This window comes from Anarrhichthys ocellatus, unplaced genomic scaffold, assembly GCF_004355925.1.
Source record: "Anarrhichthys ocellatus isolate YVR2014 unplaced genomic scaffold, GSC_Weel_1.0 scaffold18, whole genome shotgun sequence".
NCBI classification, from domain to species: domain Eukaryota; kingdom Metazoa; phylum Chordata; class Actinopteri; order Perciformes; family Anarhichadidae; genus Anarrhichthys; species Anarrhichthys ocellatus.
This window is the reverse complement of record NW_022280048.1, coordinates 6273780-6300456: the sequence shown is the minus strand read 5'-3', so window position 1 is coordinate 6300456 and position 26677 is coordinate 6273780. Positions and strand designations below refer to the sequence as shown.

The 26677-nt window shown below is 40.9% G+C and overlaps 1 protein-coding gene across 3 annotated transcripts in view; it reads right to left on the bottom strand.

The window, feature by feature from the left end:
- LOC116388754 (vacuole membrane protein 1-like) overlaps positions 1-26677 on the bottom strand; it is a 55858-nt gene that overhangs the window by 5377 nt on the left and 23804 nt on the right. For all 3 annotated transcript variants that reach the window (XM_031856906.1, XM_031856905.1, XM_031856907.1), the window contains 4 exons: positions 25605-25736; positions 17026-17106; positions 16675-16791; positions 13089-13150 (listed from right to left, as the gene is read on the bottom strand). In XM_031856906.1, coding sequence (XP_031712766.1) covers positions 13089-13150; positions 16675-16791; positions 17026-17106; positions 25605-25736 — 392 coding nt within the window. The remainder of the gene's footprint in view (positions 1-13088; positions 13151-16674; positions 16792-17025; positions 17107-25604; positions 25737-26677) is intronic.

Below are 26677 nucleotides of genomic sequence, written 5' to 3'. Positions count from 1 at the left end.
CACACACACACACACACACACACACACACACACACACACACACACACTTATGTTATGGTTAGAAAAAACCCCAGATTGTGTTAAATGATTTAGTTCATAAGAAGGAAGCCTTTTCGTAATGATTAACTTCATACGAGGGAATAGATATCCTACAAGTGAATGGGCAAAGCAGACAGGAAGTCTAACGGATGGATCACGCTTTAAATGACACAATAGAAAATGGTTAGGACACGGTATCAAAAATCAAGCTAGGTTTTTTTTTGTTTTGGAGGGAAACAAAGCCTCTCCTATTCCCATCCCCCCACGTCACAAAGTCCCTATCATCTACACAAACAGAAACTTACCAAACTAATTAAAGATACAACCTGGATGAAAAGCTGAATATGAGTTTGCACAAGAAAGAGAAAGATCAGAGAGCACAGGGGAAATACACTAGTTCAGCGGATAAAAGTAAACAGGCAAGGACAAAGAGCGAGCGAAATGGCGGGCGAATCATCTCCTACACGATGAGCAATACTGAGTCATGAGCCTGGGCCAATCCACCAACAAAGAAGCTGAAAGCCAGCAGTCTAAAACATGTTTTAATGCCTCACAGTCAGGACAGTCTCTTGGTCTTTCCATTAAAAATCTGGTGATTTTCTGCTTTTTGGGAATATATTTTCACTTTCTGCAGAGGGTGTTTCTACTGTAAGTGTGTTCATGATTTACAACCAGTAAGTACCAGAGCTCAACATGTTTCTATGAAAGAAGTTCACATTATCACCTTTCTTAGTGTTGAGATTAAATTGACTTCTAACTGGAAGTAAATGAGAGATTTGTGTAACTTGTGCATGCATTGAATATATGTAATAAATAGTATGATGATGTTCAGTGATTGTAGTAAAAGTTGATTTAAATGTTAAGTAAAAGTTTGGAAAGTTAAAAAAGTATTTTTGGAGTTCTGTTGAGTCGAGACAAGGGAGGAAAAAAACTAGAAGCTGAAATTAACAACAGCCGCAAGATGTAATTTGGCAAACAATAAGCCTGAAATATTTAGTCTGCAGCTACTGAGCAAACACTAAAAACTGGTTTGTTAAAATCATGGGCTTTAAACGAGACTAAAATAAAACTCCTCACTTCTATCTTCTGTCATTGGTGAGGCTCCTAAACACTGTGGCCTCCAGAAACAGGGAAATGAATCAGTTTGAACAAAACTATTTACAGCTATCTAACTATCTAAAAAGCAGAAAGTCTGATCTTTACATACATACATATATATATATATATATATATAAATATATATATATATATATAAATATTAAAGTAGGCGTGCAGAAGAACATGCATATTGGATTTAATCATTTTCTTCCGAATTAAATTGAGAAAATACACAACTAGTCATGCTGAAATAAAGCTCATGGCCTTTAATTGTATTTAATCACCTATATGAGCCTAAAATTACATTTCATTTATAGTTGTTTTCTCTGAACTGTTTTTTGCATAATTTATAAAAGCAGTAAAGGACAGAAAGTAATTCTGAATTTTCACATGAATCAATGCAGTACATTAATTAAAATAATGCATTAACATAAATAATTCTATGTATTTCAATTAAAAAATGCTAATTTTTTGGGTATTTTCCCAAAAATATAAATGGACATAACTAATTTATTGCAGAGTTTAAAAAACATTGCAGTTGATCCAAACGGTTTTATAAAAAGTGTCTCTTCTTCTGAATAATAATAATAATCACAACAACGACAAGTCTGAAAATGTAGGTGGTTTTACAACCATAAAAGCCGACATGTGTGGATCCTATCAAACTTTATAACCGTCGTTTTCCAATTGACTGAATCACTTCCAGAAGTTGTGCAAAGATCATCGGCTCTACATGCCCGGGTTACATAAATGATTCCCAGTAAATGTGTGTGGCTTAATATCAACAACATAGCTGGGTTTCATATACCTGCACATAATAGGAAACATAAGCAGTGTGTTCAAATTATTGTTTTCATCAACATCAAATTTGGTAACATGTGGTGTTCAAGATATTAAGAGCAAATGATTGTAGGAATGTATGAATTATAGCAGTCAAAAGTAAATCTATCAAGACACTTGTTATCTAATAGAGTAAATAAAATGAAAAGTTACAACAGAGGTGTTTAAAGAAATGAATAAATGTTTAACATGACAGACTATACTCTATTTGACATGTGAGGAGGAGCTCAGCAGTACATGTTCATGCAGGTATAATCCTGTAGTTCAAATAAAAGAGAAAATTGACACTTTCCGACCTTTCTTTTGTTCAAGTCTGTGCTATTAAAGTATGCAAAATGTGTTGAGAGGGGGAATACCACCTCATCCAAGAATAAATTCAAAGTGACCCAAGTTCTGTTTTTGTTTTTGTTAAGTGAACAGCTCCGCAGCACCATCATTCTACAATTCCATCAAACTCATCAATTTTCCATTTTTCAAAGTCACTATCAGTGCAGTCACACAGCACATCTGTGCAACATAAACATATGAATAAGACAAAAACTCTTTGACAATTTGCAACAGTGTGTAAAATTCAATCATGTTGCCCGTTAGTTCATTTTAGATTAGAGCATCAAACCAGAGAAACACTATTTGCATGGTGTGACCAGCCCTGTGTTTGTAGGGAGAACAAGGAGATCTGTTTGCTATCACCACACACACACACAAACACAGTTTGAAGTATGAATATTGAATTTATTTATATTGAACCAAAATCATTTTTGAGTAATAAAGACAAAATGATTGTAAATATTAAAAGGTAAGGCGTTATTGAAGATTTGTGAGACCTGCATCCTCTACAGGTCCCTTTCTCATCAACACAAACATCCCCTCTGTCTGCTGGAGAAGTCAGAATAGAATATGAAAACAAATATTTTCTGTGAACTACACAAAGGACATCTTCACATCACTTACAGGTGAGAAATAGTCTGTTTCTTAAGAGCAGTCAGCTGCATTTTTTTCAAACAAAGAAAAAGTAGCACATACAGTATTTGTATCTTTTGGAGTACAATGCTTGTTGCAGAGCTGCGGGTTAAAAATAAAGGTACAAAACAGCATCCTCTGCTCCACATTTCCATCTTTAAAAATTACACATCCGGTTTCATGATGGATGGAAACTGCCTTGAGTACAAAAAAGTCATATATCCTTCACCTGCAGAAAAACCGCACAGAACAGTTCCAGAAACCAGGCCCCGTCTGCTCGTTAACCAAGAAAAGACGCTATCTCGCTCAATAATCAGGGAAGAAACGACGGGGAAATACGCTCCAACTAAACGGATGATATGGAGGAAAAAGGATGATATGGAGGGAAAAGCCCACATCTCTCACCTTCCGGCAGCCATTTTATTACTGAAGGGCCATGTCAGCCTCTCTTTTCTTAATGAACTATCACTTCCTGCTGCTGTTCACAGAGTGTGGAGCGTGTTTAGGCGTCCTGTGTTCGTTTTTGTGAAAACTAAATTCCACTGGGCATGAGTCAGAGGCGACCTTTGACCTGTCTGCCCCTTCTGAAGGCTGCCACCTCCAACGGCACTTCAACACACACACACACACACACACACACACACACACACACACACACACATACACGCACACGTGCCCTGACGTCCTGAGGGGATGATAGAGAACAAGGGCTCACATGACAGCCAAACCCTGGCCAGGTCCAACTGGTTACGACACCATCACAACAACTGGCTTAGGCAATCGCTAGTGTTACCCAATGTTCTACGGGGCCACAGTTCACACCTAACACAACAGCACAGACGCCGCAAGACGCACACGCACACTGTGGTTAGGCAGCGCTCTGACCCGAGGTACTGAAGCTCTGACCTCTACACCATCTCTGAGCAAAACACAGACTCTCTGACTCGCTCCTTTTTATCAGCTCATGGCTTGATAAATTACTACTGCCCCAATTTGATTTTATTGACTGTTAGAATGATTCAATAATGGAATTATGGAGGAGTGTCTTTTACTTTATTGTGAGGACAATTTTGATTCATGTGCAAATGCTGTAAGGTAATATATGTGTGTGTGTGTGTGTTCCTCCTCCAGTTCAACCGGACTTTTTCCCAGTGACTTCACCACTTAAGCATGAAGCCCACTCCTGGACGGAGATCCCCTGCCCAGTGTGTTTATCACATCCCTGCTCCACAGCCATCTGTGTCAGCCAGCACACACACACACATGTGCACAAGCTCGGACACATGCTATCCTCTCCGGTGCCCACAGTGCTGCCAGGAAATCAGGGGGCACCAATTATAGAAGTCTATTATTCCTCTCACTTCCCAGACAGCCACATAAAACAGCTCTCCAACCCTTACGACCCCCCCAGGTTCAGGTCGGCATGCCCACACAGGCCCTCCTGGTCTGGGTGTGGAGGTGTGTGGGGTTGCTGGGTCACTGTGTAACCAGGCCTGGGCCATTTCAACATGAGTCAGATGTGAGTGGAGACACATCCAGACAAGTCATACTGCTGCTTGTAGAGTGGCAGCGACAGGCAGCCTGGAAATAGAGGAGTGGGTGGAAGAACAGAAGAGAAGGTGTAGGGCATCGCTGATACTCCAGTGTCTCCATCCATCCTGTGATGTCATGCTGGCAGGAGCGGTCGCTGTGTGGGATCTATGGTGACATTGTTTCCTATGGGGCAACGTCTAGCCCTCTTTTCAAATGAACATCAAATGACCCGGTGATAACCGCACACACTGTATTCCTACTTTCCTAGTCCCCAATGGGAAACTTTGCAGCAACTCAGAAAAATGAAGACAAGAGGAGATGAATGAACACTTTATGATATGCTATGCTAGATAAACGTGAAGGTCTGAAACACACCAAAGAATCAAGGTCACGGGTGGAATATGGCTCTTAAAATAAAGGACAACTTGAGACCGTTTGAAGTACGACTGTTCTGTGGATTCAATGCATGTATGTCGCTAATCCAACACAGCATGTTAGCCAGTGAGCACAAAGGTGGGTGTAAGGGACTTTTTCAGGATACAGTACACTGTGGGACTGTATGCAGTCTGTGTGGTTCATATACACTGTGACATGCTGCTCAGACAACCACATAGGTTACCTATAAAAGCCACAAAAGCTGTATACCATCCGCTTCTAAACTGTGCGTTCTACTTCTGCTCTATAAGTGACTGCTTCACAAAACAGCAAAGAAGTATTCGTCGTTAAGACAGGCCGCAAGGTCAATTCAGTCTGTTGTTTTGCATCAAAGTTTGTACATCACTAAAGCAAAATAAAGGTCAAATTGCCAAAAGTGATGATAGCTATCTGATTAAGTTTCTGATGAGTTTACATACAGTATAGCCATGCATTTGATTCCACATGCCGCAGAGGTTGTGGTTAGCAGCCACTGAGTGCAGAAAAGTGAAAGTTCCTGATGTCTGTGCGACAGAATGCTCCGGAATGTCTTCATCTGCTGGAACAACAACTGAACAAAAAGCTAAGTGCTACGTTATTTCCCAATAAAACAGTTGTACTGTGTGAATGTGATTTGAGATCGCATGGCGGCCTCGTTCTAAGTGTTAGTCAAAGTAATAAATTGTGTTCACATTGTTGAATCTCTGAAGTTTGACACAAAATAATAAGTGAATGATTCAAGTGTCTGGGATAAAACAAATAAAACACATAATCAGCATTATGAGCATATTTACCCTCCCTACTATCTCTCCTCCCTCTCAAATACTCGCTGTTGTGAATCTGGCTGATTAGGGACAACTTGTCTGTTTTGAATGAGGTGTGGTGGAGGCAGGGCAGGGAGGGATAGGGGTCCAGGCAGGCCGCCCGGCTGGCCTCTGAGTCAGGTCCTGTCTGGGATGACTCCTCTCTCACACAACATAGACGAAGACACACATACTCGTGACAACTGGTGAAGCACACATTACGATGTTCATGGGATTCACGAAACAATACACTTCAGTGGATGATGCGGCTCAAGGTCAGCTTTGTGTTCCCCCTGATAAATGAGCTGCTCTAAAAATGAATCAATGGTGTACTGTTTCCTAAAACAGCATACAAGCCAGTTGCTATCCCGATGAATAAATACTTTAGTAATTTCATCGCCTTGGCCTGAGCATGCGTAGGAAGGATCTGATGAGCGAAAGCGGCGCAGAGTGTGAGACCGGGACCCAAAACAAATGAATCCGGGATGAATAGAGCAGGAAGTCCTGGGACACACACTGTGCCCCAGAGGCACATAATATGACACCAGACCTGGAACACGTATCTGACCTCTCCCTCTCTTTGTGTCTTTCTCTCACTCACACAAAATCACACATACACACTTACTCATCAAAGCTACAATTACATTCAGAATTTTGTGTACCCCTTTGATTCCCTCATGGTGCCATTACCTGCAGACACAGACCTACAACACACAATCCGAACCATAACTCTTCTTGACATTTGAGTATTACTTTTAATGGCTGTGGTAAGACCTTTTGGCTCAGAGTCAAACCTCTCTCTGACTGTTACTGCCTCTGTATTTCTGTCAGAGCTTGTGGGCCGAAGTAATCACACTGGAATTGGGGGAGATGAGAAAATGGATGCCCCGCCGGACCGCGCATTAAACTTAACAACGTTGTATAAAAAGAGAGAGTCGGCCGCGACCTGCCGCTCGATCCCTCACTCCCACTGTCTTGCCATGTTTGCCTCTGATCCCGTCATCCCAAGTGAGGCGTCAGACTGTTTGAGGAGAAAAGGGCAGGCAATGGAAGGACTGATCAATGCCATCTTTGTCAGAGCGCTTCTCAGGTGACCAGAGCACCCAGTGACTAACGGGAGCGAAAATACTCCCTTCTGGCAGATTGGGTTAACAGGAAGACGTTGCTCATATGGCTCAATGAGGGCTATTTATAGGATCGGTCATGTGACAAAGGTGTGAATGGTTAAAAAAAAAAATACATTTTTTCATCACTTTCACTCACATTCTTCTACAAGAGGACAAGCAACACACATCACCATGTGTAAAATACTTTAAACTAATAAGCTTTGGCATAGAAATGTTTCCTTTCATATTTGTCCTGTATATTTATTGCACAGATAATATTGATTGATCAAGGAATTTCTTGGCCTCAAATTGGTGCATTTTGCTTCACATAGACTTATATTGTGACATCGGGAACGTAAAAAAAATCCCTCCCTGCTTTCAACTCTTAGAAGGCAACGCCACAGTTACCTTCAACCAAGACAACCCCACATTCAGCATGAAACCACAGTTTCTATATGAGTGAAGGGTGTGTGTTCAAGATGGGTGAAATTCAGTGGAAAGAAGCAGTAACAGACTTTTCTCCCCTAACTCCAGTACTTTTACACGCACGCAAATAACTGCACTACTGTGAAAACCCAGAATAGCTTGCATGCTTCTCAGCAATTTCACTTCTCCAGTAACCCAACTTTACTTGAGTTGTTTGACGGTCAACATACAGAAGAATTCCTTTTGACCTCCATGCTCGTAAGAAACAGGAACAGAAGAAGATAATGGATTTTGTTAAAGGATAGGTTCACAATTTTCCCAGTCTGTCAGGTGCCCATATTTAAATTGAAATAGGATTTGTTTGCAGTAATAATCCCTCATTTTCATACTGTCTAAATCAAGTGGATATCTTCCAAAGTTGGTCTTTTTATTACAAAATTCACCGACACACAGAACCAAAGCACAGAAAGAAACCAGAACAAACAGTGTAAATGATGCTTAAGCCAATAACAACCTTTGAGTACCTAGTTAAGGTATACCATCACAGCTAAAGCCACTGAGCCGTTACTCTCATAATAATGTAATAAAAAAATCAATTCAAGTTCCAGTAGGATCCGGTGAGCGGCTCATACAACCCCAGGCCGCCGTGCCCTGACCTGTGACTCTCCCCTGGCCTCCCGCTGAGCAGGCCTGCCTGCTGTGGTCCTCGAATGCCGACAGCCTTGTGTGGATGGACCAGCCATCTGCGGGCCCATTGTGCTGGTAATGGACTCTCGCTTTAGAGAGGGACTGGCATGTAAATGGGTGCATTCTCATGGAGACGTGCACCAGTTTCTACTGGATTACCTTTTCAGGTCTCATCTCTTCCTCTCTGCATCTCAATGGCTTTCTCCCCGAGAGTCCAACAGTGATAGCACTTCCTTGACACAAGAGTCTGAGGGATTTGTCGAGCTCAATATAGGACACAGACAGTGTCTCAATCAAGATGATGGATTATTGAGAGCAGTCATTTTAAGTGCAAAGCCAGAAGATGAGCTATAATGGGATTAAACTGTAATGGTGTCTCTCTTGTTGTCTCTGCTCCTCTCTTATTTTCTCTCTTTTCCACATTCTCACAAACACAATCACCTCACACTCACAGACCTCTACAGAAACTAAACCTAATCCCACCGCAGTCACCACTGACACGGTGTAAACACACTGGACTCCTGCAGACAGCTAATTTTTCCTCTTCACGTATCATCACTTATGGCTGCTATAAAAGTGGCATGAATCAGAGTTAGCAATTCAGCTAAAACAAAGCGACTCACAACAGTGTAAACGAGGGGACCGGAGGCCCAGACAGCATGTCATACATAGGAAAGCTCCCCGTTCCATTACTGCATGCAACGGTTGATTTTGAGCTCTTACTGCTGTATATCACCACCTCACTGGCTGACGAAGCACCAGCTGAGATAAGAGAAAGGAGGACAGGGAGGACTGGGCACAGAGAAAGATTAATCTGTTTTCCTGAAATGATATGGAGCACGGCAGCAGGGGCTTGTTCATACTTTGTAGTCCATCTAGGCTTATTGACCTCACTAGCACACAAAACTCAAAGGAAATTCAAGTGTAGAAAACGAGCATGTTGTGGTATAAGACCAAGTGTTCAGGGAGAGATCCATAGAGTTTAGGTATAATGACAAATTTGGATGATAAAATGTAATTTAAAAGTTTAAGTTTTGTTGTAAAAATAGAAGCCAAGACCATGTAACAGAAAAAAGAACAACCTTGTTTTTATGACTAAAGGCAAAAAACTGCAAAATGAACAGCATGAAACAACTGCTTCAGATCTTGATCAAAGCCTCACTTTGTAAGAGTTTGCAAAATTGTTCCTGACTTAAACAATGACTGTACACGCACAGCCGTCCTTGAAGAGGAGACATCTGTACATTAGTCACAGGGCATAGGAAACCTAACAAGTCTGATCAGACACACAGCTCCATCAGACCTGGTTATCAGTTGTTGTTATCAGCCCAAAAGGCATACGAGGAGGGTTTTATTGTGACTTTGTGGCGCTTCAAAGCAGAAATTATCTTTATTATTATCCTGCTACTGCTGACAGAGGGTTCTAGATTCAACCATAAATGCTTAGCACGGCAGCAAAACAAGAGTGGAACTCATCTACCAGAGATGTATAAATCTGTTTCCACAATACACACCAAGAAGTAATATGTCAAGTTTGAAATGTCTGACACGCATTTCCCCCCCCCCAAACAGACAGTAATTAGAAAAACAGTTGAAAATGGAAGAACAAGATTTAACAACTGTCAAAGGACAGATCTTATTTTTCTACCAAACACTTTTTTTTGGTCTCACTCTCAAAAGGAACACCAGACTAAATGTATAACGGACATCTTTAAGTCACTCATGTTCAAATTGTTCTAAAAAAAAAGATCCTTTGCATATTCTCTGCATTTTATTTCAAGCCTGTATAATAAACAAAAAAAACTAGAGTTTGTCATTTTTGTTAACAGAGGCGATGAAAAACAGTTTTAAAGCCTCATGACGAGATCCAAAGCTCTCTTGTGAGGCTGAACTTCAGAAACACACTTTCTATTTGTCATTCAGAGAAACAATACTTTCCTGATTTGAACTGCTGATGAATAAGTGAAAACCTTTAGAAACGTCCCTAAAAAAGGCCAACTTTTGTAAATAACATCATTTATTAAATGAATTCAGACATAATATGTCGACATCCTGATACAGAACTCTTATTGCCATATTTAAAATATATTCTTCATGAAACTTTAAAATGTGTGGACACGTCCAGTTGAGTGATGAAATATCCATCATCATAATTCTAGGAATATTTACCAAATGAAAATATAACCAAACTATAATGCTGCACTGTAATCACAAAACAGCATGTAGCCAGCAGCCCGTGTTTGAATCAGCTCTTCATTATTATATCTAAGTTAGGATTTATGAAATAAATGGGCCATAAATGTTTAGATAAAGCAAAGAGGCACCACCATGCTCACACATGTACATTGTTTTGATCACTTTTCACTACTATTTAAACTCACACTACACAAGCAATTCAGGGGATTAGGAAAATTACTCCTGTTAGGTCCTAATGTTCTAATGAACTCACAGTGAAAGATGTTATTGTGTGTTTTGTCATGGAGCTGAAACATTATTTCAATTAAATGGTTTAAAATAGATAAATCATTTTTACATTTTCAGTGTGTGATCATTTGTTCTGTGTGAGGTATCACAGACACTGACCTTTGTGTCATCCGTGTGTGTGCCAAATAGCTCACTCGACACGCAAAGAGTAGAAAATGAGTTGTGTAGTATTGTACTATGTCATGTGAGAATGAAAATCCCCACGGCCCCTTCAGTCACCGACAAAGGCAAATAGTATTCCCTAAGCTTACAGATACTAAATCCAGAGCCAAGCAAACAAAAACAAATTGTGCCCAAATATTGAACTTTGGGCACAATTTGTGTCTTCATTCTATTTTAAATAAAGACACAAATTGTGTCTTTAGTATTTAATCTTTTAGCAAAAACAGCTGAAAAGGAGAACAAATGCTCCACAATCTTAAAACATTTTGCATGAGACAATTAAAAAATACCACAGATGTTATAAAACTCAGACCACACAGCAAATTAGTCATTTGTGCAAGAATTTTCAAAAACATCAATCATTTTATGCCGGTATGGCTGGGTAAGAAATTATTTTAGGAATCCGTTTACGCAAGATCAAGAAATAGAGATTTCGCAAAAAAGTGTTTCCATACACTCGATAAATGAAAACAAAAAAAAAAGTGGAATAGATATTATTATATTTTAAAATCAGGTGTTAATTGCTTCGCTGAAAACATTGTAAAAGTCCCATGGCTTAGTTGAGGGAAAACACAAACAGACGAGATGTATAGTATAAATGAAATACATTTTCAGAAAGAGGGCATCCAGAGGACACATTTACGTGTGTACGTGTGTATGTGTATGTGTGTGTGTATGTGTGTGTGCGTGCGTGCATGCGCGCGCACAAAGGGTTTATGTGTGTGCAAGAACTTGCAACTGGGCACAGTGGGTGGGGGCTACTGCAGGTGCTGGCATTTAAGCGGGTGTAAAGGTGTAAATTTAGTTTCAAGCACCTGCACAGTTAACACTGTCTGTCTGTGCCTAAAGGGTTAAAATTGAAAGGCTGTCACCCATTCATAAGGTGATGTGTGAGTGAGAGTGAGAATCGGAGCTGAGGGGGGAAAGGCCTCAGTGAGGAAGGAAGCTGACGGTTGACAAGTTGTAATGAGGGAAACTTCCTTCAGAGAAGAAGCGGGCAGTGAGTCAGACTGAAACCTGTCAATAACCAATCATCTGTCGCTTTGAGTCTGCAGCTCAATGAACAGTGACTGAAAAGAGAGGACAGGACTTTCAAAACCCAACACACACACCTAAAAACCTTTTGGTATAGCTTGTGCTATCTCAGCTTCATTGATTAGACCTCAATCAGAACACACGTGTAATAAAATACACACATGGAGAAGAAAGCAACAGCAGCTTCTTAAGTTAAGACTTCCAAAATTCATTTCAGAAACAAATCAAATGTGCAAAAAGACAACATGGCAAGGACGAGAGCTGATGCAATCTCATCAACTGATTTCAGTGTGTGTGTGTGTGTGTGTGTGAGAGAGTGAGAGAGATCAAGAGCGCATGAGTGTGTGTGTGTGTGTGTGTGTGTAATAAACAAACTCCCACCAGCAGGTGTGTCAAGGGCAGTTTCCAGCTGCAACCCCTGGCATCTCTACAAGGACACCCATCATGGCACCCATCAGCACCCAGACCCAGCACCAAGGCTCTTTCAGCTTACATCTAGCTCTTATTTCCAAGAAGCTCAGAATCTGCATGTGTGTGGGATTGAGAGATTTCTGTTTTCTTCTCTTTTTATTTCCAAAAGCAGCCTGCTGTGTCTGATGGCTTCATGATAAAACCGGTATCTTAATTCACAAATTAACCTAATGCCATTTGTAAATTCTGATGCTGTTTCCAGCTTGGCATAAACAAATCAGAATCAAAACCGTTTGATTGCCAAAGTATGGTGCACATACAAGGAATTTCACTAGGTGGATAATAAATACTGGCACAAATAAGTTTCCTTCGTGAAATCACTCTCATCTGTAACTCAAGCTCGATATTTTCTTTCCTCCCAAGACGTTTCAAGCTAATACACATTAGTGCACATACTGTCTGAGTGGTCTGACACCTGAAGGGCCTTATTTTATTGAAAGAATGAAAGGTTGGATCAGCGTAAACCATCTTTGGACACTCAGCAGAGGCCCTCTCTGTTGGCTTGAGCTCCCTATTAGATCAGGCAGGTCGGTAGGAGCAACAACAGTGTGTCATGAGAGAAAAAGCACAGGGGAGGTTTCTATGACAGACAAGAGTTCATAACGTCCTGTGAAGAAACTAGAACAAGTTCATGCCCATCGTCATCCAGTGGAAAAATCCCAGCCATGAATCACAATGTAGACTATAACGGCAGAGTGAGGAGGCCCAACGGAGAACATAATGTGACAAAGCCTCAACGTCTGCACAAAGCATTGCAAGCAGGATAAAGCAACAAGACATCTTCCAAAAAAGAAATCACCATGTTTAATTCAAAGCCACCTCTGACTCTACGTGACCTTCATCAGATTCACAAAGAGGAGAATGCAGATTCCACACAAAGGGACACGGCCACCGAAAAAAGGTCCGTCAACCGTCAAGTTTGGCATCAACTCTTTCATGTGTGATAGCTGCACACCCCACAGGGTACTTTTGGTGAGCAAATAAACACACACACACACACACTGACAGACACAAATTGAGGCCTACTCACCCGATGAGGGAGACCATCTGCTCCACTATGTGCCTGCTGAAGGTGACGATCACAAACAGTTTCTGTATGACAAAGAAACACACAGAAAGAGCGAGTCAGTTACTGAACCATGAGGTCACTGCTGGGGCGCAGAACAAGGCATCATGTGCATCATAGTTTGATCAGTAATTCTTAAACTCCCACTCTCACGGACAGTCTCACACACACACACACGCATCCTACCCATTATGCCCGAGCCAATGCCTTGTTCCGCCACTGCGGTTTGGTCTAAAAAGCAGTCATGAAGACGCCCTTCTGTCATGGAGGGCAAGAAATAAAAGGCTTAGGCTCTATGACACATGACCAACACAGTACACTAGGTCAGCATATCACACCAGAAGATAGAGTGTGTGTGTGTGTGTGTGTGTGTGTGTGTGTGTGTGTGTGTATAAAGGATTGGATGGATAGAGCAGTAGAGGAATCAAAGGAGATGTGTCATTGCTTCAGAGGGGGGCTGGAGGCCGGCTCCTGTCCACTCTGATTCCTGCTTAGTCATCGGGCCAGAAAGGCAACTGGCAGCCATTCTGGCTCATATCAGCCCTGTGTCCTCCTGCAAGGGGGCAGGGACATGCACCCAATAATTGACCTGATTATTTTCAAAGGTCCTATAAAAGGTCCTATAAAAGGTCCTTGAATTGTTACTGAATTCTTATAAACAAACATGCGTTTTGACCACAAAAAATGTGGTTTGATCCAGTAACATCTAGGTTGCCTTCAACATGCCATTAGAAAGGCTTAACCCAACAGAGCTTTTGGCGGGTCCATCATTACAAACTTATGTTGTGCAGAAAAGGATTGTTCAAACCCACAGAACCTTATTTTAAATTCTAGTCCAGATCCCAATGTTTCCAAAGATACTAAATATATACAGCCGAATTACAGGGACAAGTGTATAAAATGGCATATGAGATGAGACATCTAGAATTTTCCATTTTATGTAATGATGGAGCCATAAAGATTTCACTCCATATAAATGTGTCGCTTCAGTTTGTTTCACATTAAAAGATATATTCTACTGTTGAAAAATGTCTTATCTAACTTGGGCCACAATTAGTCAAATGTTATTTAGTTCCACCTTATTTCACTTGAAGTAGAATTGATCCTCATGACAATCAGAATATTCGTTCAAGATGCTTTTGCAACAGGCTGATACTGATCAAATACAATGAAACACTACTTTCTGACATGCAGATCTGTCTCAATTATGGACCTCCACTGGCTATTGAGTACTGAATATATTGATTCGAGGTTTTAAAGTGCAGATGCTGTAAACTGGCCTAATTGGGAGGATTAGAGTGACCACCAATAACTTCCATGGCATTTAAAAAACAATGAAAGTGTAGAATGGAAAAAAATGTAGAACATATACAGAGTAAAATAAACGAGACTATAAATGAAGTCCCATCAGTACAACACCCACAACGTCACAATGAAGATAACAATGATAACAATGGTTACAATGAAAATAACAATAACGATTTTAATTTCATGTGACAGCAGTCTTTGATCAGCTCTGTTACAGTGTTCTTTGTCAGGTTATGTAACAGACCATCTGGGTCATACATGTCCTTTGCTAGTCTTGTAATTTGTGTTGCTGTTCATTGAAGGTTAGACAGAATTAGTGAGTCGCAGTCAAACTGTTACGGCACAGTAAGTAAATCCCCTCATGACAATTTTAGTTATGCACCTAAATATTGATTTTGTGCACCCACATCTCTTCAAACGGCACTGAGAAATGTTATCTGTCGTCCCACATTAAGCATGGAGGAAGTGACGGCAACATGGCCGACACAGGGAAGCTGACTAAGAGGCCTTAAATGTCTCTGCTGGGGAACTGACGGTGACACCGTCTGCACTCGCTAATTTCAGTTAACTGATAACACTACAGCTACGCACATTCCAGTCACAACCAGTTTGACACACACACACACACACACACACACTCACACTAACAAGAGGGAAGCATTACATCATTTCCCAATCGTTTACAGAAAAGGAACACTCATTATCACAAACCAGCAGGTGCACTGAGTGAATTGGCAGTAATAAGGAGAGTAGTGCATCCTGCGTTAACGGTCGTGTTAACAAGTCAAAGGGTATAAAACATCTCTCTCATTTCTCTTTCGCTATATGACAATCCGTATCCTCTCACGCTCTTCTGTCGGACTGCTGTCTATCTCAAGGGCCCCACGAGATCTTCCATGACATCACCCATCATCCGCAAGTGACCTGCAGCATCATAAAGGCGCTGACGTTGTATCCATTCAAAAGTGGACATTCAGACGTGCGGCTTAGTGAGCATGAAAGGTGGAGGCAGGGCAGAACAAAAAAAGCCTCTCCTTGGAGACTAGTGAGAACACACCTGAATCACAGGTACAACAAAAAAACAAAACACGCTTTGAAGCATTGAGTTTTTTACGCACACACACACACACACACACACCACAAGCCTCAAAATCCCCCTTTTGTTCCCTCTTGGCTGTTGAGGGACACCGTCACCTGCTCTGCAGCGTGCTTTCCTCTAATACTTCTTGTTTTCTGCCCACACGCTGTAAACTGCAGAATCATTTGCATTAGAAGCAAAAGCTGAGCTTGAAGAAAATGAAACCAAGCAGCTACCGGAGAGATTGGGACCCCTGGAAATGCCGGAGAGCAGGGTGAAGTCTTTCTTTCCGTGAGCGAGGGAGGGACACACCTCTGTCACTGGGGGCCCCCTGGGACCCCTGGGTGTAATCCGGTACTGTTCCTGCCATGCATGCAACCCCCCACTCTCCCCCTCCCAGATCTCTCCCTCTCTCTTTCTCCATCACCTCCCACTGACAATGTTTATCAGCTTCAGCCTGTGCTTACTTGGTTCGACCCCCCACCCCACCTTCTTTCTCAGTTTGGTACAGGACAATGCTTTCTGCATAAGATAAGGAATGAGGCTAAATGAAAAAAAAAGCTTTGCTTTTAACCCTTCCTCTCTGAATCACAGTGAGCCGATTCCAACGTTTGCTAAGAAAACAGAAAGTGGAGCCTCCGACGGTAATCACAGACATACTGCAAATTCCTGGACACAAATTGAGGATTTTCCAGGATTAGAAGGAACGTTTGGGATGCCAAGTCTCCTAACAGCACTTTCTTATTCAAGGGTAAGGATGTATCCTTTAGTTTCCCATAAATTCTCAATCTGCCGTAGTCTGACTGGTCTACTGTACAATGCACTGGGGGTGCAGCAGCTGCGATCACAAAATGGTTGACTCCCCCTACTTTGGCCTCACAAAATGGCCTCCTTGCTACCAGCCGACTACAGTACAGAGAGGCTTGTGCATGAGTGTGATTCAATGTTCAACACACTCTGCACCCTCTGAACAATATTAAAGAAAACAAATCTCAAACTTTGGCACAAACATGCAGTTTCTCTCGGAATGATGCGAGACCAACACAACTTATCCAGCGCTGTGAAAGGAGTGCTTTGCTGTACGCAAATCTGTATTTTCAGTTTTGGAGAAATCCCTCCTGGCCTTATTTAAAATAGATTTATTGAATTTTTACTGCAGCTCACCTGAATGTGCATTTTGATGACTGCTTTCCCAACGAGAGTTGCACCAAAAAAAGTCCAGAAGGGGACCAAAAAATGTCCACATGTTATTCCTGCCAGGTCAAACAAGGGATTGGGAATCTGGGGGGGAAACAATAGAGACGATAAGACTTGATATTGTGTAAATTCACCTCAAGAACTACAAAACAAACCACACAGAGAAAGTGCATGAAACAATGTAGCACAGCATTGAAATGTATTCCATCTGTATTCTACAGGTTCAAAGCTTGGTGAACAAGATAAAATGATTTAAAGCGTTGAAACGCCATAATGGGGATGAAGAATATGAAATATAAAGAAAAAGGTTTGACTTACAGAAGCACAGGCTAGAATCCCAAAGAAGCCGACCCTCTGGATGAGCTGCTGCACTGCTACTTTTGCTCGGGTGGCAAAGTCCTGAAAAAGAGCACAAGTGCGAAAAATGTGTGATTAAATGATCACGAGACACGTGGCGATGTGTAGCTGATACCGATCACATACTGTGTGCATCATTTAGACATTGCTTTATTTACAGGAGACATTGATTTTTACAACAAAGCTAATTGCAAAATAACAATAATTTATTATTCTAATTATTGTTGAACAGCTTCTATCAGACACATATCACATGGCCTTTACTGTATAAATACTGGACTATGTCCGACAGATTAAAACAGTTTAAAATGATTATTACGGATTTATATTTCACACGATAAATAATTCACAATTCATTTCTGGTACATTTCAGATTGATAAGTAGATTTGTTTGGATTCAAATAATAAATTGGGCTCCTGAAACATTTATTTAAGAGCAGTTTAGAGCAAAGAGGTTTTTTTTAAGCATTTCTGTGGAAGAGGGAATATCCCAGAAGTGTGTAAACTAAGTGTGTGTAGCCAGCTGGAATGATTTTTAATGAATGCTCTGAAGCCCATTCAAATGCCACATTAAATCAAACAAAACATTTTGGATCATATCCGAATTTAAGATAACATTTTATAATCAAATATCTGCTTTTAGGATTTCTCCATCATCTTCTGAATGTTGATGTTTCAGCTTATTTAAAAACTATTGTTGCTTACTGACATAATTTCTTTTCCATTTTATATTTAAAAACATATTAGTGTCCAAATGAAACGAAAAATGAGTGAACAGTCCTTTTTTAAAATCTCTGCTTGTTTTTAAATGAGAGCAAGCTGCAATTGGAGGTTTTTCTACCTCCTGTAAATGTGTCCCCATCAAAAAGTTGAAATCTATTATTGAACTACATAGATTACAACTGACAAGCAGAATAATTAGATACTCAGAAATTACACGTACAGCTGTGCAAACTGCTTTGAACATGAAAATACATATATTGGAATGAAATGTGCATCGAGTGATTTTCACTTAGTAAATCTTAGAATGTGTTTCTAAACCCTCTCAAGTTTCCGTGCTTCATTTTAAATGATAAAAAACTCTAAAACCCTGTCCCCAAACATGCACTTTAAAATATTTACACGGTTTTAATTAGAATTTTTCTACATTCACCAAAATAAATGTGTAAGTGATGAGGAGCTCTTGGTGAAGTAAGTTGCCTGCTTGTGTATATCTATCCCAAAAAAACATTTACTGACCTGAAAATGAACAACTTGTTAAAGGGAATATCTATTTATTTAAATGTTTGAATGGATAAGGTGGGTTTCACAATTAAATTAAGTCCTGTGCTCAATTCATGACCGTCCTGCCAACATAAATATCTTCATGTTCCCGGCTATAAAACCCAGATTCACCTGCCACAAACTCTAAAATAATTACAAGGCTCAACTGCTGCTTTATTCTGTGAAAGTTTCTGAACTGGTTGTAGCATGTATGTGTCCAACATCTAGTTCCAGTTATTAATTCCACTGTCACTGGGAATCTGTGAACAAGAGAACAGGCTCTGGTCATTCCAGTGACTCACAGATTCTTGCTTTTTCTGCTGGTCTTGCCCTATTCCCTCCTGACGGGGAACAAAAGCCTCTTTTCAAAGCAATGTCACTGATTTTTCCCCCAATATACCTTTTCTGGGAAGAGGAGCCGTAATCTGTTTGGATTTGGACTAAACTGTTCTGGGAACACAGTGGGGACGCAAAGGAAAGCCCTGATGCAGGACACTTCATATTTCTGGAAGATGCATTCAATATCTAGGTAATTTATGAGATGATTACTTCCATACGATACTAGATTTGCCATTGTTACATTTAAATGCATTGATTTTTGTACAGAAATTCTTTGATTCTGAGTGGAAATCAAAACTCTTAAAATAATCAAAGATACCGAGGACATAAAATATATTCGATACAAGACTTTTTATATTGTAGCCTTTAAGAAGTTAGTAATTTGATCTGTTGGCAGTATATATAGATTGTACAGCCAAAAACATCAGAACGGCTTTCATTCGTTATATTTGTCTGAAATTATCTTGAAGTTGTTGCACTTTTTCATGAAAACAAAATGTTTCTTTATTTGCAAAGTTAATGTAATAACTTTATTACCGCTTTTTTAAAATGCTGTTAAGTTCAAAATAGATCAAAGTTATTTTTAATTTTTATAAATGATATTTAAGTCATATTAGATTTTGCTGAAGCATTTGTTTGTTTTGTGGAATAAAACCTTAAATGTATGTTTACTTTATCCGTACATAAAATTGTGCTAAAAAATAAGATATTTAAATGCTTTAATTTAAATCAGTCTTTTACTGTAACACATTAGTATATTATAGATTGCTCTGACTCTATGAAAGTATGAAGAAGTTTCACATTAAAAGCATCTTTTTGTGCCTATTAAACAGAATAGAAGTGAATGTGAAGCACTCACAGTTAATTACTGCAAATACAACTGCTGATAAAAGAAATGTATGAAGGTTTTTGTTGCAAACTAAGATATCCTCTATTTAGGAAAATTCACACTTCTACTTTAACTGTTGATATGAACACATATTTATGTTGGTATTAAAAGGAACTTACAACTTAAGACATTTAGAAAATAGTTTATTTTTCCTTAACCAAATCATTTATGTTTTCTGATGTTTTTAATATAGCAAAGTATTTCCCATAAAATGCATCCAGCGCATTTTTGAATGAAACTCTCGAATAGTTAGTGGCCTGTGTTATTATTTTATGTTATGTTTAAGTATCCTCAATGAGTGTTTCCCACTGAAAGCATATTTTTCCGGCCGAAAATAATATCGAATCAACTGACAAAAAAACAAAAGCAAAAAGCCTATATTCATATGAAAATAGAAGAAAAAAAATGGTTTTCTTTTGAAAAGTAAGGCCTCAGTTTCTAAAACATCATATTCATTTCAACCAGGGGAGGGGGCGGGCAATACACGATCATACCTAATATGGTCAACAAAACCAGTACAGTGCTGATGACCATTTTTACGGGGTGCAACCAAGCGGATAGGAAACTTGAGAGACATGGGAGGTCGCCTAACAAGGTGGTGGTGGGGGGAGCAAAGGGACACAGAATCTGATTGGTTCACAATTTGAATTTCTGCCTGCACTGACGTCCAATCATGAAGGTTGCTGCTTGGACTTGCCTGTCGTTTTAATTCTAGCCTGTCCCTGTGTGTGCATACGTGTGTGTGGGCATGTGTGTGTGTGTGTGTGTGAGTTGCTCAGCTGGTGGGAGAAGGGAAGGAAGGAATGTGTATGGATGGTTTACAGCTGAAACGCTGAGGACTGTTGTCTGGACCGGGGACACCGGACGACTGCCGGTGTTGCAGTGCGGACAGAGCCCTGCAGAAACAATTAGTGGCATGGAGACGGCCTGTAAATCCCATTTATTTTGTGACAGTATGACGCATGCATTGTTTACATTAGGTGCCGTAGTTAAGCTATTGGCTCCCGCAATGAGAGCTGGGATGAAAATATCCCCGCAGCGTGAACAAAGGGTCCCTGAGGAGGTGAGGGGAGTGCGTACATGTGTGTGTGTGTGTGTGTGTGTGTGTGAACTTGTGACACTGTGATTTACTATAATTGAACTATGTACTTGGACTCTCTCTCTATTCTGCATTTCTAAACCAGGAGAAGCGTCTATCTTGGATGGCTGGGGTTCAGACATTCAGACTCTGCTGTTGGCAGCTTATGGAAAATCACCATCTTTGCTAGGCAGCTTGCCAAGGGTTGCCTGGCTCCCCCACCCCCTCCCACCCCTGTCACCGCCGGCCTGCAGGGCTGGGCTTAGCAGCAATTACATTTGGTAAGATCTTGTCAAGGGTGCAGCGTCATTAAAACTGTGGAGGTTTTGGTTCCAGATTTGGCTGAACGGCACAGATGCTCCACTCGCAGTCTGCACAGTCACCCCACATGGCGCCCAGCTCTGTGGGGAACTGAGCCCCATTTTATTTGAATAATCAAACTCCACGCGCTACTCACAAACCATAATTTACCGGTTTTGTGTCTTACTCTTTTAAATTAAATGGTACAGCAATCTGTGCATCGTTTCAAACATGATAAATGTGCCACATCTGTTTTGATTTAATCACAGCAAATATACCGTCGTTTATTTGATCTAATAAATGAGGAATAGCAGAATGTTCGTCACAATATTAGCATTTATGGAATTATGGCACCTGGAACATTAACTGAAAATTTGATTTAATTCTCATTTTCAATTCAAAAATAGATTTCTGTGGTTACAGTTGCCAGGTGATGACAGCTATAAAAAGAAATATTTACTAGATACAGAAACCCCCAAAAAATAAAAGGACTAATGTTTCTTTATTTTGTGGATTTACTGATATACTGTCAGGTTGAGTTTCAAGTGTCAGGATTGTGAAAGAACTATGATAGTGACATTGGTTTTATTTGGCTGTTTTATCATCTGAAATGCTTTATTGTACGATGTGATATTATTTTGGAAATGCTGGAAAGTTGGTCAGGAGGTTCTCTCATCAAAAAAGTGGACTTGTAGTGAAAAGGTTGACAAAGCAAACACTTTGTTTTCAGTAGTCTTTAGTAGTGCTGATGAGGTACAGAGTTCAAACATAGACAAAAAGCAGGCAGCGACAAGGCACTCTGCTCCATGTGGAAATTTAAAGTGTAAGACAAGGAAAAATCTATGCATAGCCTACACAAGTCAACACCCACGCACATTTTTTTCTCCCCCTCTCTCTGTGTTTTCTTTTTTTTTTCTCAATGAAAGTCTTTCACACAGAAGACACACATCTCCCAAAGCGGCCGTGAGCCCCCCGACACGAAGATGGCTAAAGTTCATCTCATTAACTCCTGACAAGCCCGCGCCTGCTCTCTCTGGCACAGGAAGTGGAGTGATTAAGGACTCCTGACGCAATAGAAGCTACGGCCCCCTTTCAAGAAAAAAGAAAAGCTACACATTCAAATCTACCCGGAAGCGTGCACGCGCAAGCAAACGCACACACACACACACACACACAAAAATGCACCCCTGAGTCCACGTTGACAAATTCTTTAACAAGCTGTGGTTAAAGGGAAGCTGGTTTTACTCTGACTCACCCCCCTCCTTTCAAACAGTTTACTGGAAATAAAGAGGGAGGAGGAGGGAGGGGGCATTTTCAGAGAAGTCACGTGACCGGGCCGGGCAAACCACAGCACAGAGAGCCTTTGAGTGCAGTAGGCCAGGGGGGAAGGCAGGCAGGCATACGCCCAGCGCAGATGGCCCTGATTTGAGTTACAGGAGATACAATCCTGGGAGTTGGCAATCAAGAATTCACAGCCTGTTAACCCCTTCCGTGCCGGATGTAAAAAAAGAACACAAGCCAGGAAATAACTACATTATCAAGTTACAAGCATGGACTCGGTCCTTGCAGGATCCTCCGAGATGGTCTGTGTCGATACGGAGGATTCCTCTACAGCGCACCGGGCGCTCTCGCACTGAGCTTAAGATTTAAGAGGGGAAAAAAGCTGATGTCCATGACATCAGCGTCTGGAGCTGTTAGAGAAGGCATGACTTCATTATTTTTGAATAGCTCTGTTGAATGAATGAGAAAAAAAACCCAGAGTGCTCTGCTGCCGTGCATCACGTGCACTTGTGGCAGGAAGTTGGCACGTGCAAGATGGGAGAAATACCACGGGGTTTAAATCAAAGCTCTGGCACCTACAAGCCTCTGTGACTTGAGCGGAGGGGACGAAGTCAGCATCTCAATCCAGCTCTGCTGCCACAGGGCGGAGTGTATGTGTGTGTGTGTTTGGAGGGGGGTAGGGTTGAAGGGGTAACATCCTTGAGGACAAAATTTAACCACTTCCACTCTGATACAAAACGATCCAACGATACCACAGTTTCTCCAATCCAATCCCAGTGGAGTCTGTTTCCACTTTGGCCTACTACTACTACTGATTTCCAGCTTTCAATCAAAACCTCTGACACAAATCCATAGCAGATGAACGCATCCGTGTCCACCTTAAAAGGTGAAAAAAGGGTAGACGGTGGGAGTGAAAATCAGAGAGGTGTTGCGGGATCTCCTTGAGCGAAAGAGGGAACCCTGAGAACATCCGAGTAATGGTAAAAGCCCTGGTGAGAGAAAAAATGTTTCCGTATGTGGCAGGTCCTCTCTGGTGATCGCAACCTGCCTCCAGATGCTGTCCAATCACACGAGCACACATTACATACATACACACGGCTGCCAGATATCATCAGAGAGAGAGAGAGAGAGAGAGAGAGAGAGAGAGAGAGAGAGAGAGAGAGCAATGCACAGTGGGAGACTAACGGAGTGCGTGAGAAAGAATAAGAGAAGAGAGGGACAGAAAAAGAAACAATGTCAGAGAGAGAGAGAGCGCGAGACTGAGGCTGTGTCCTGAGAGCTGCATGCAGCGTCACTTCTAATCTGCACTCGCAAGGATGCGAGACAAACAGGCGATGCTCCTCCTGCATCACACTGTTCGTTTGTTTGGATAAAGACACGCCGAAGCTCTTCGATGTTGAGACGATCATTTAAACAAAATCTCCTCTCCCCCCACGCCGCCCGTTTGTCACGCTCTTCCACCGCCTCTACTCTTTTCTGGCAGTTTTGGTGGAAAGCGCCACTATATCAGTAGGTGATGTCAGTGCTCCAGTCTCAAACATGTGGTCCGAACACCAGGACTGCTGTTGGTGCCAACCTGCCCAGCTGTCCACAGCATTAGTAACAGTGGAACTTTCAGCAGGTGCTGCTCCCCTGCACTTTGATAACCATCAGCACGGATTCTTCTCGCCACGTTTTCTTGTGACTTCCTCCAAATTGTTTCAGTATCAGTGTCTCAAAAGGTCTCTTCAGTTTGCGTGCTGGGAGTCGGCTAAACTATGCTGATAATGAATGAAAAATTGGTTGATGCAATATTTATCTTTAGAAGAACAACACTCAACTTACACACATACAGCACATCTACAGTGCTCAATGCATCCTTTATGAGTATTCAATGCTTTTAGGGATTCACATGCTTCTATTATTTTTTTTTAATGTTGAACTGTATACTTTGAAAAACAGTTTTATTAAAGCTAAACATGCTGTTTGGACCAATGTCTACAAAGTAAGGGAGTGAGTTTTGTAAGTATGTGATCTAGCCAAAGGCAAAATAAATGCAGTGACACCAGTGATTGAGCATTGGTGATACATTCTTTAACAAGACATTAATTGCAGAGGTTCCTAAGCAGGTTGATCTGGGAGAGACGAAAGGGAGAGAACCAATAGTGACAATAGTGGTGAAAATAAAACACATTAGAGGACTTTTTTTTTTTATAATTTCTCAAATTGGGATAAGACAGAGTGAAATACATTTTTGTGACATACACAGTAACTATTCCATATGTTCTGGCAACCGTGGCTACATTTGAATTAATGACTGAATATAGTTTGGGGAATTTCTTCTTCTAGTGACCAGAGACACACTTTTCAGGCTTACTGCATTATCAAAGACAGCTGGCAAGCACTGAATGATTCACATCTAAACTATGGCTTTACTGTTACTCATCCTGTCTGCATGCTGAAAAGTGAAATTAATACGAGAAACAAAATGAACGCTCCTCTGAATCACTCTGTAATCCCACATCTGGGATACCCTCATTAAAAAAAACTGGATTTATTTCCTAACAGTCTGGAAAAGTCTGCTACAGTTTATTTACAAATACAAGAGTAAATGACAGCGCTGTAAAGTTCAAAACCATTAATGGAAGAAGTTGTTTTTCTGCACTTGACCTGTCTGACTGTTTGACCCACACTGTTGGAGAAACAACAGCATTCCTAAAGGATGAAGACAGTCAGGACAGACAGGTCTGATGAAAAGCCTTTTCAAACCTACACGCATGTTTCCCTTCATTCCTCCTCCATTCATAAGCACAAGAGGGGTGGAAAAATAAATATTTACAAAGAGCTGTTAGGCATTGTTGAAACATTTGCAGGGTTGTTTGATATGAGAACTTTTTATTACAGGGGATTTCAAAACGAACGGAAACGGCAGGAACATTTCACTCAAGTGCATCATTGCTGTTCTCATAGTCATATCGTTGTGAAAGCACTTCATTCCCGCTGTGCCATTGAGACACTGAGGTGGGGCTTGTTCAGTGGTCAACACACACACACACACACACACACACACACACACACACACACACACACACACACACACAGGGTACAATGTGGGAATCTGGCACACCAAATTTCACTTCAGGGACTTTGCATTGGCCAATTTTAAAAATATCTAAACTAAAAAAAGATCAACACCAATAACGGAGGAATTAGAAATGAAATGGTACAAGGGCAATGAATGCAAGTGCAAAAGAGCAGAGGGGAGAGAATGAATTGATCAGGTAGATGTAAAAGTTATAGCTTTACAAGATGAGTACTGTGGGGTTAGAGGGAGAAGGAGGAAGGTGCGGGGGGGTTAGATAACAGAGGGGGATGAAATGACTGAAGATGAAGCAGGGAGCAGTGTGTCACCTGTGCAGACTGGGTCTGGTCCAGAATCTCCTCAAACCTCTGGTAGTCCTCGTCATCGGGCTCGGCGCCGGACAGCCGTGCCGCCCGGGCCATGAAGTATGGAGGAAGCTCTCCTATCGCTGTACCGGCACCCTGCTCAAACAGAAACAAAGACACACACATGGAATTTGTTAATTACTGCTGCTCAGCCTTTCAAAGTTCACTGTTTACAGCACTCCCTGGTGTTATGTGCTTCTGTAGACTGTTTTGGAAACACCGGCTTCTGTCCCAACATGCCAATAAATCTGAATTTAACATTTTAAGAAAGAGAGAGAGATTTTAGTTGTTATGTACAGTACAGGCTTTTATTGGTCTGAATTGTATTAAATTGCATTTAGATGCTGTGGCTGATTGTATTGCTTAAATATATATTGTTTATTATGCATTTATTATTTATTGTTAGAGTAGTTTAGTTGTAAAAATGCTATATTTCTCCAAATATCATGCCAATTATGATATCAACCACGTTACCATAGTTCCTGTGTAATATCAATATTCACTATCCATTGGAGCTTGCACTGCTGTACGTCTGGGCTTGTGTGATCAGAGCACCTAATGGGAATAAAACAGAAAGGATTTACGAGGACGAAAATCCCACCGATTATTCAGCGATCACGGATACATAAAACACAGGCCCAGGGAAGGTGGAAAACCAGATGCAACTTTTAAACAGCATATCAACACACTGCACCGCTAACTGCTCTGCTGAAATCTACTTTGGACATGTGGAATGCAGTGTTTCTGGAGAATTTAAGGAGTGCGAACAAGCCCAGGGGGTCTAAAGGAACCAAGATATCAATATCTGACAGCCAAAAGGAGCTACAGTTGTGTGAAAAAGTGTTTGCCCCCTTCCTGATTTCTTATTTTTTTGCATGTTTGTCACACTTAAATGTTTCAGATCATCAAACAAATTTAAATATTAGACAAAGATAACACAAGTAAACACAAAATGCAGTTTTTAAATGAAGGTTTTTATTATTAAGGGAAAAAAAAAATCCAAACCTACATGGCCCTGTGTGAAAAAGTGATTGCCC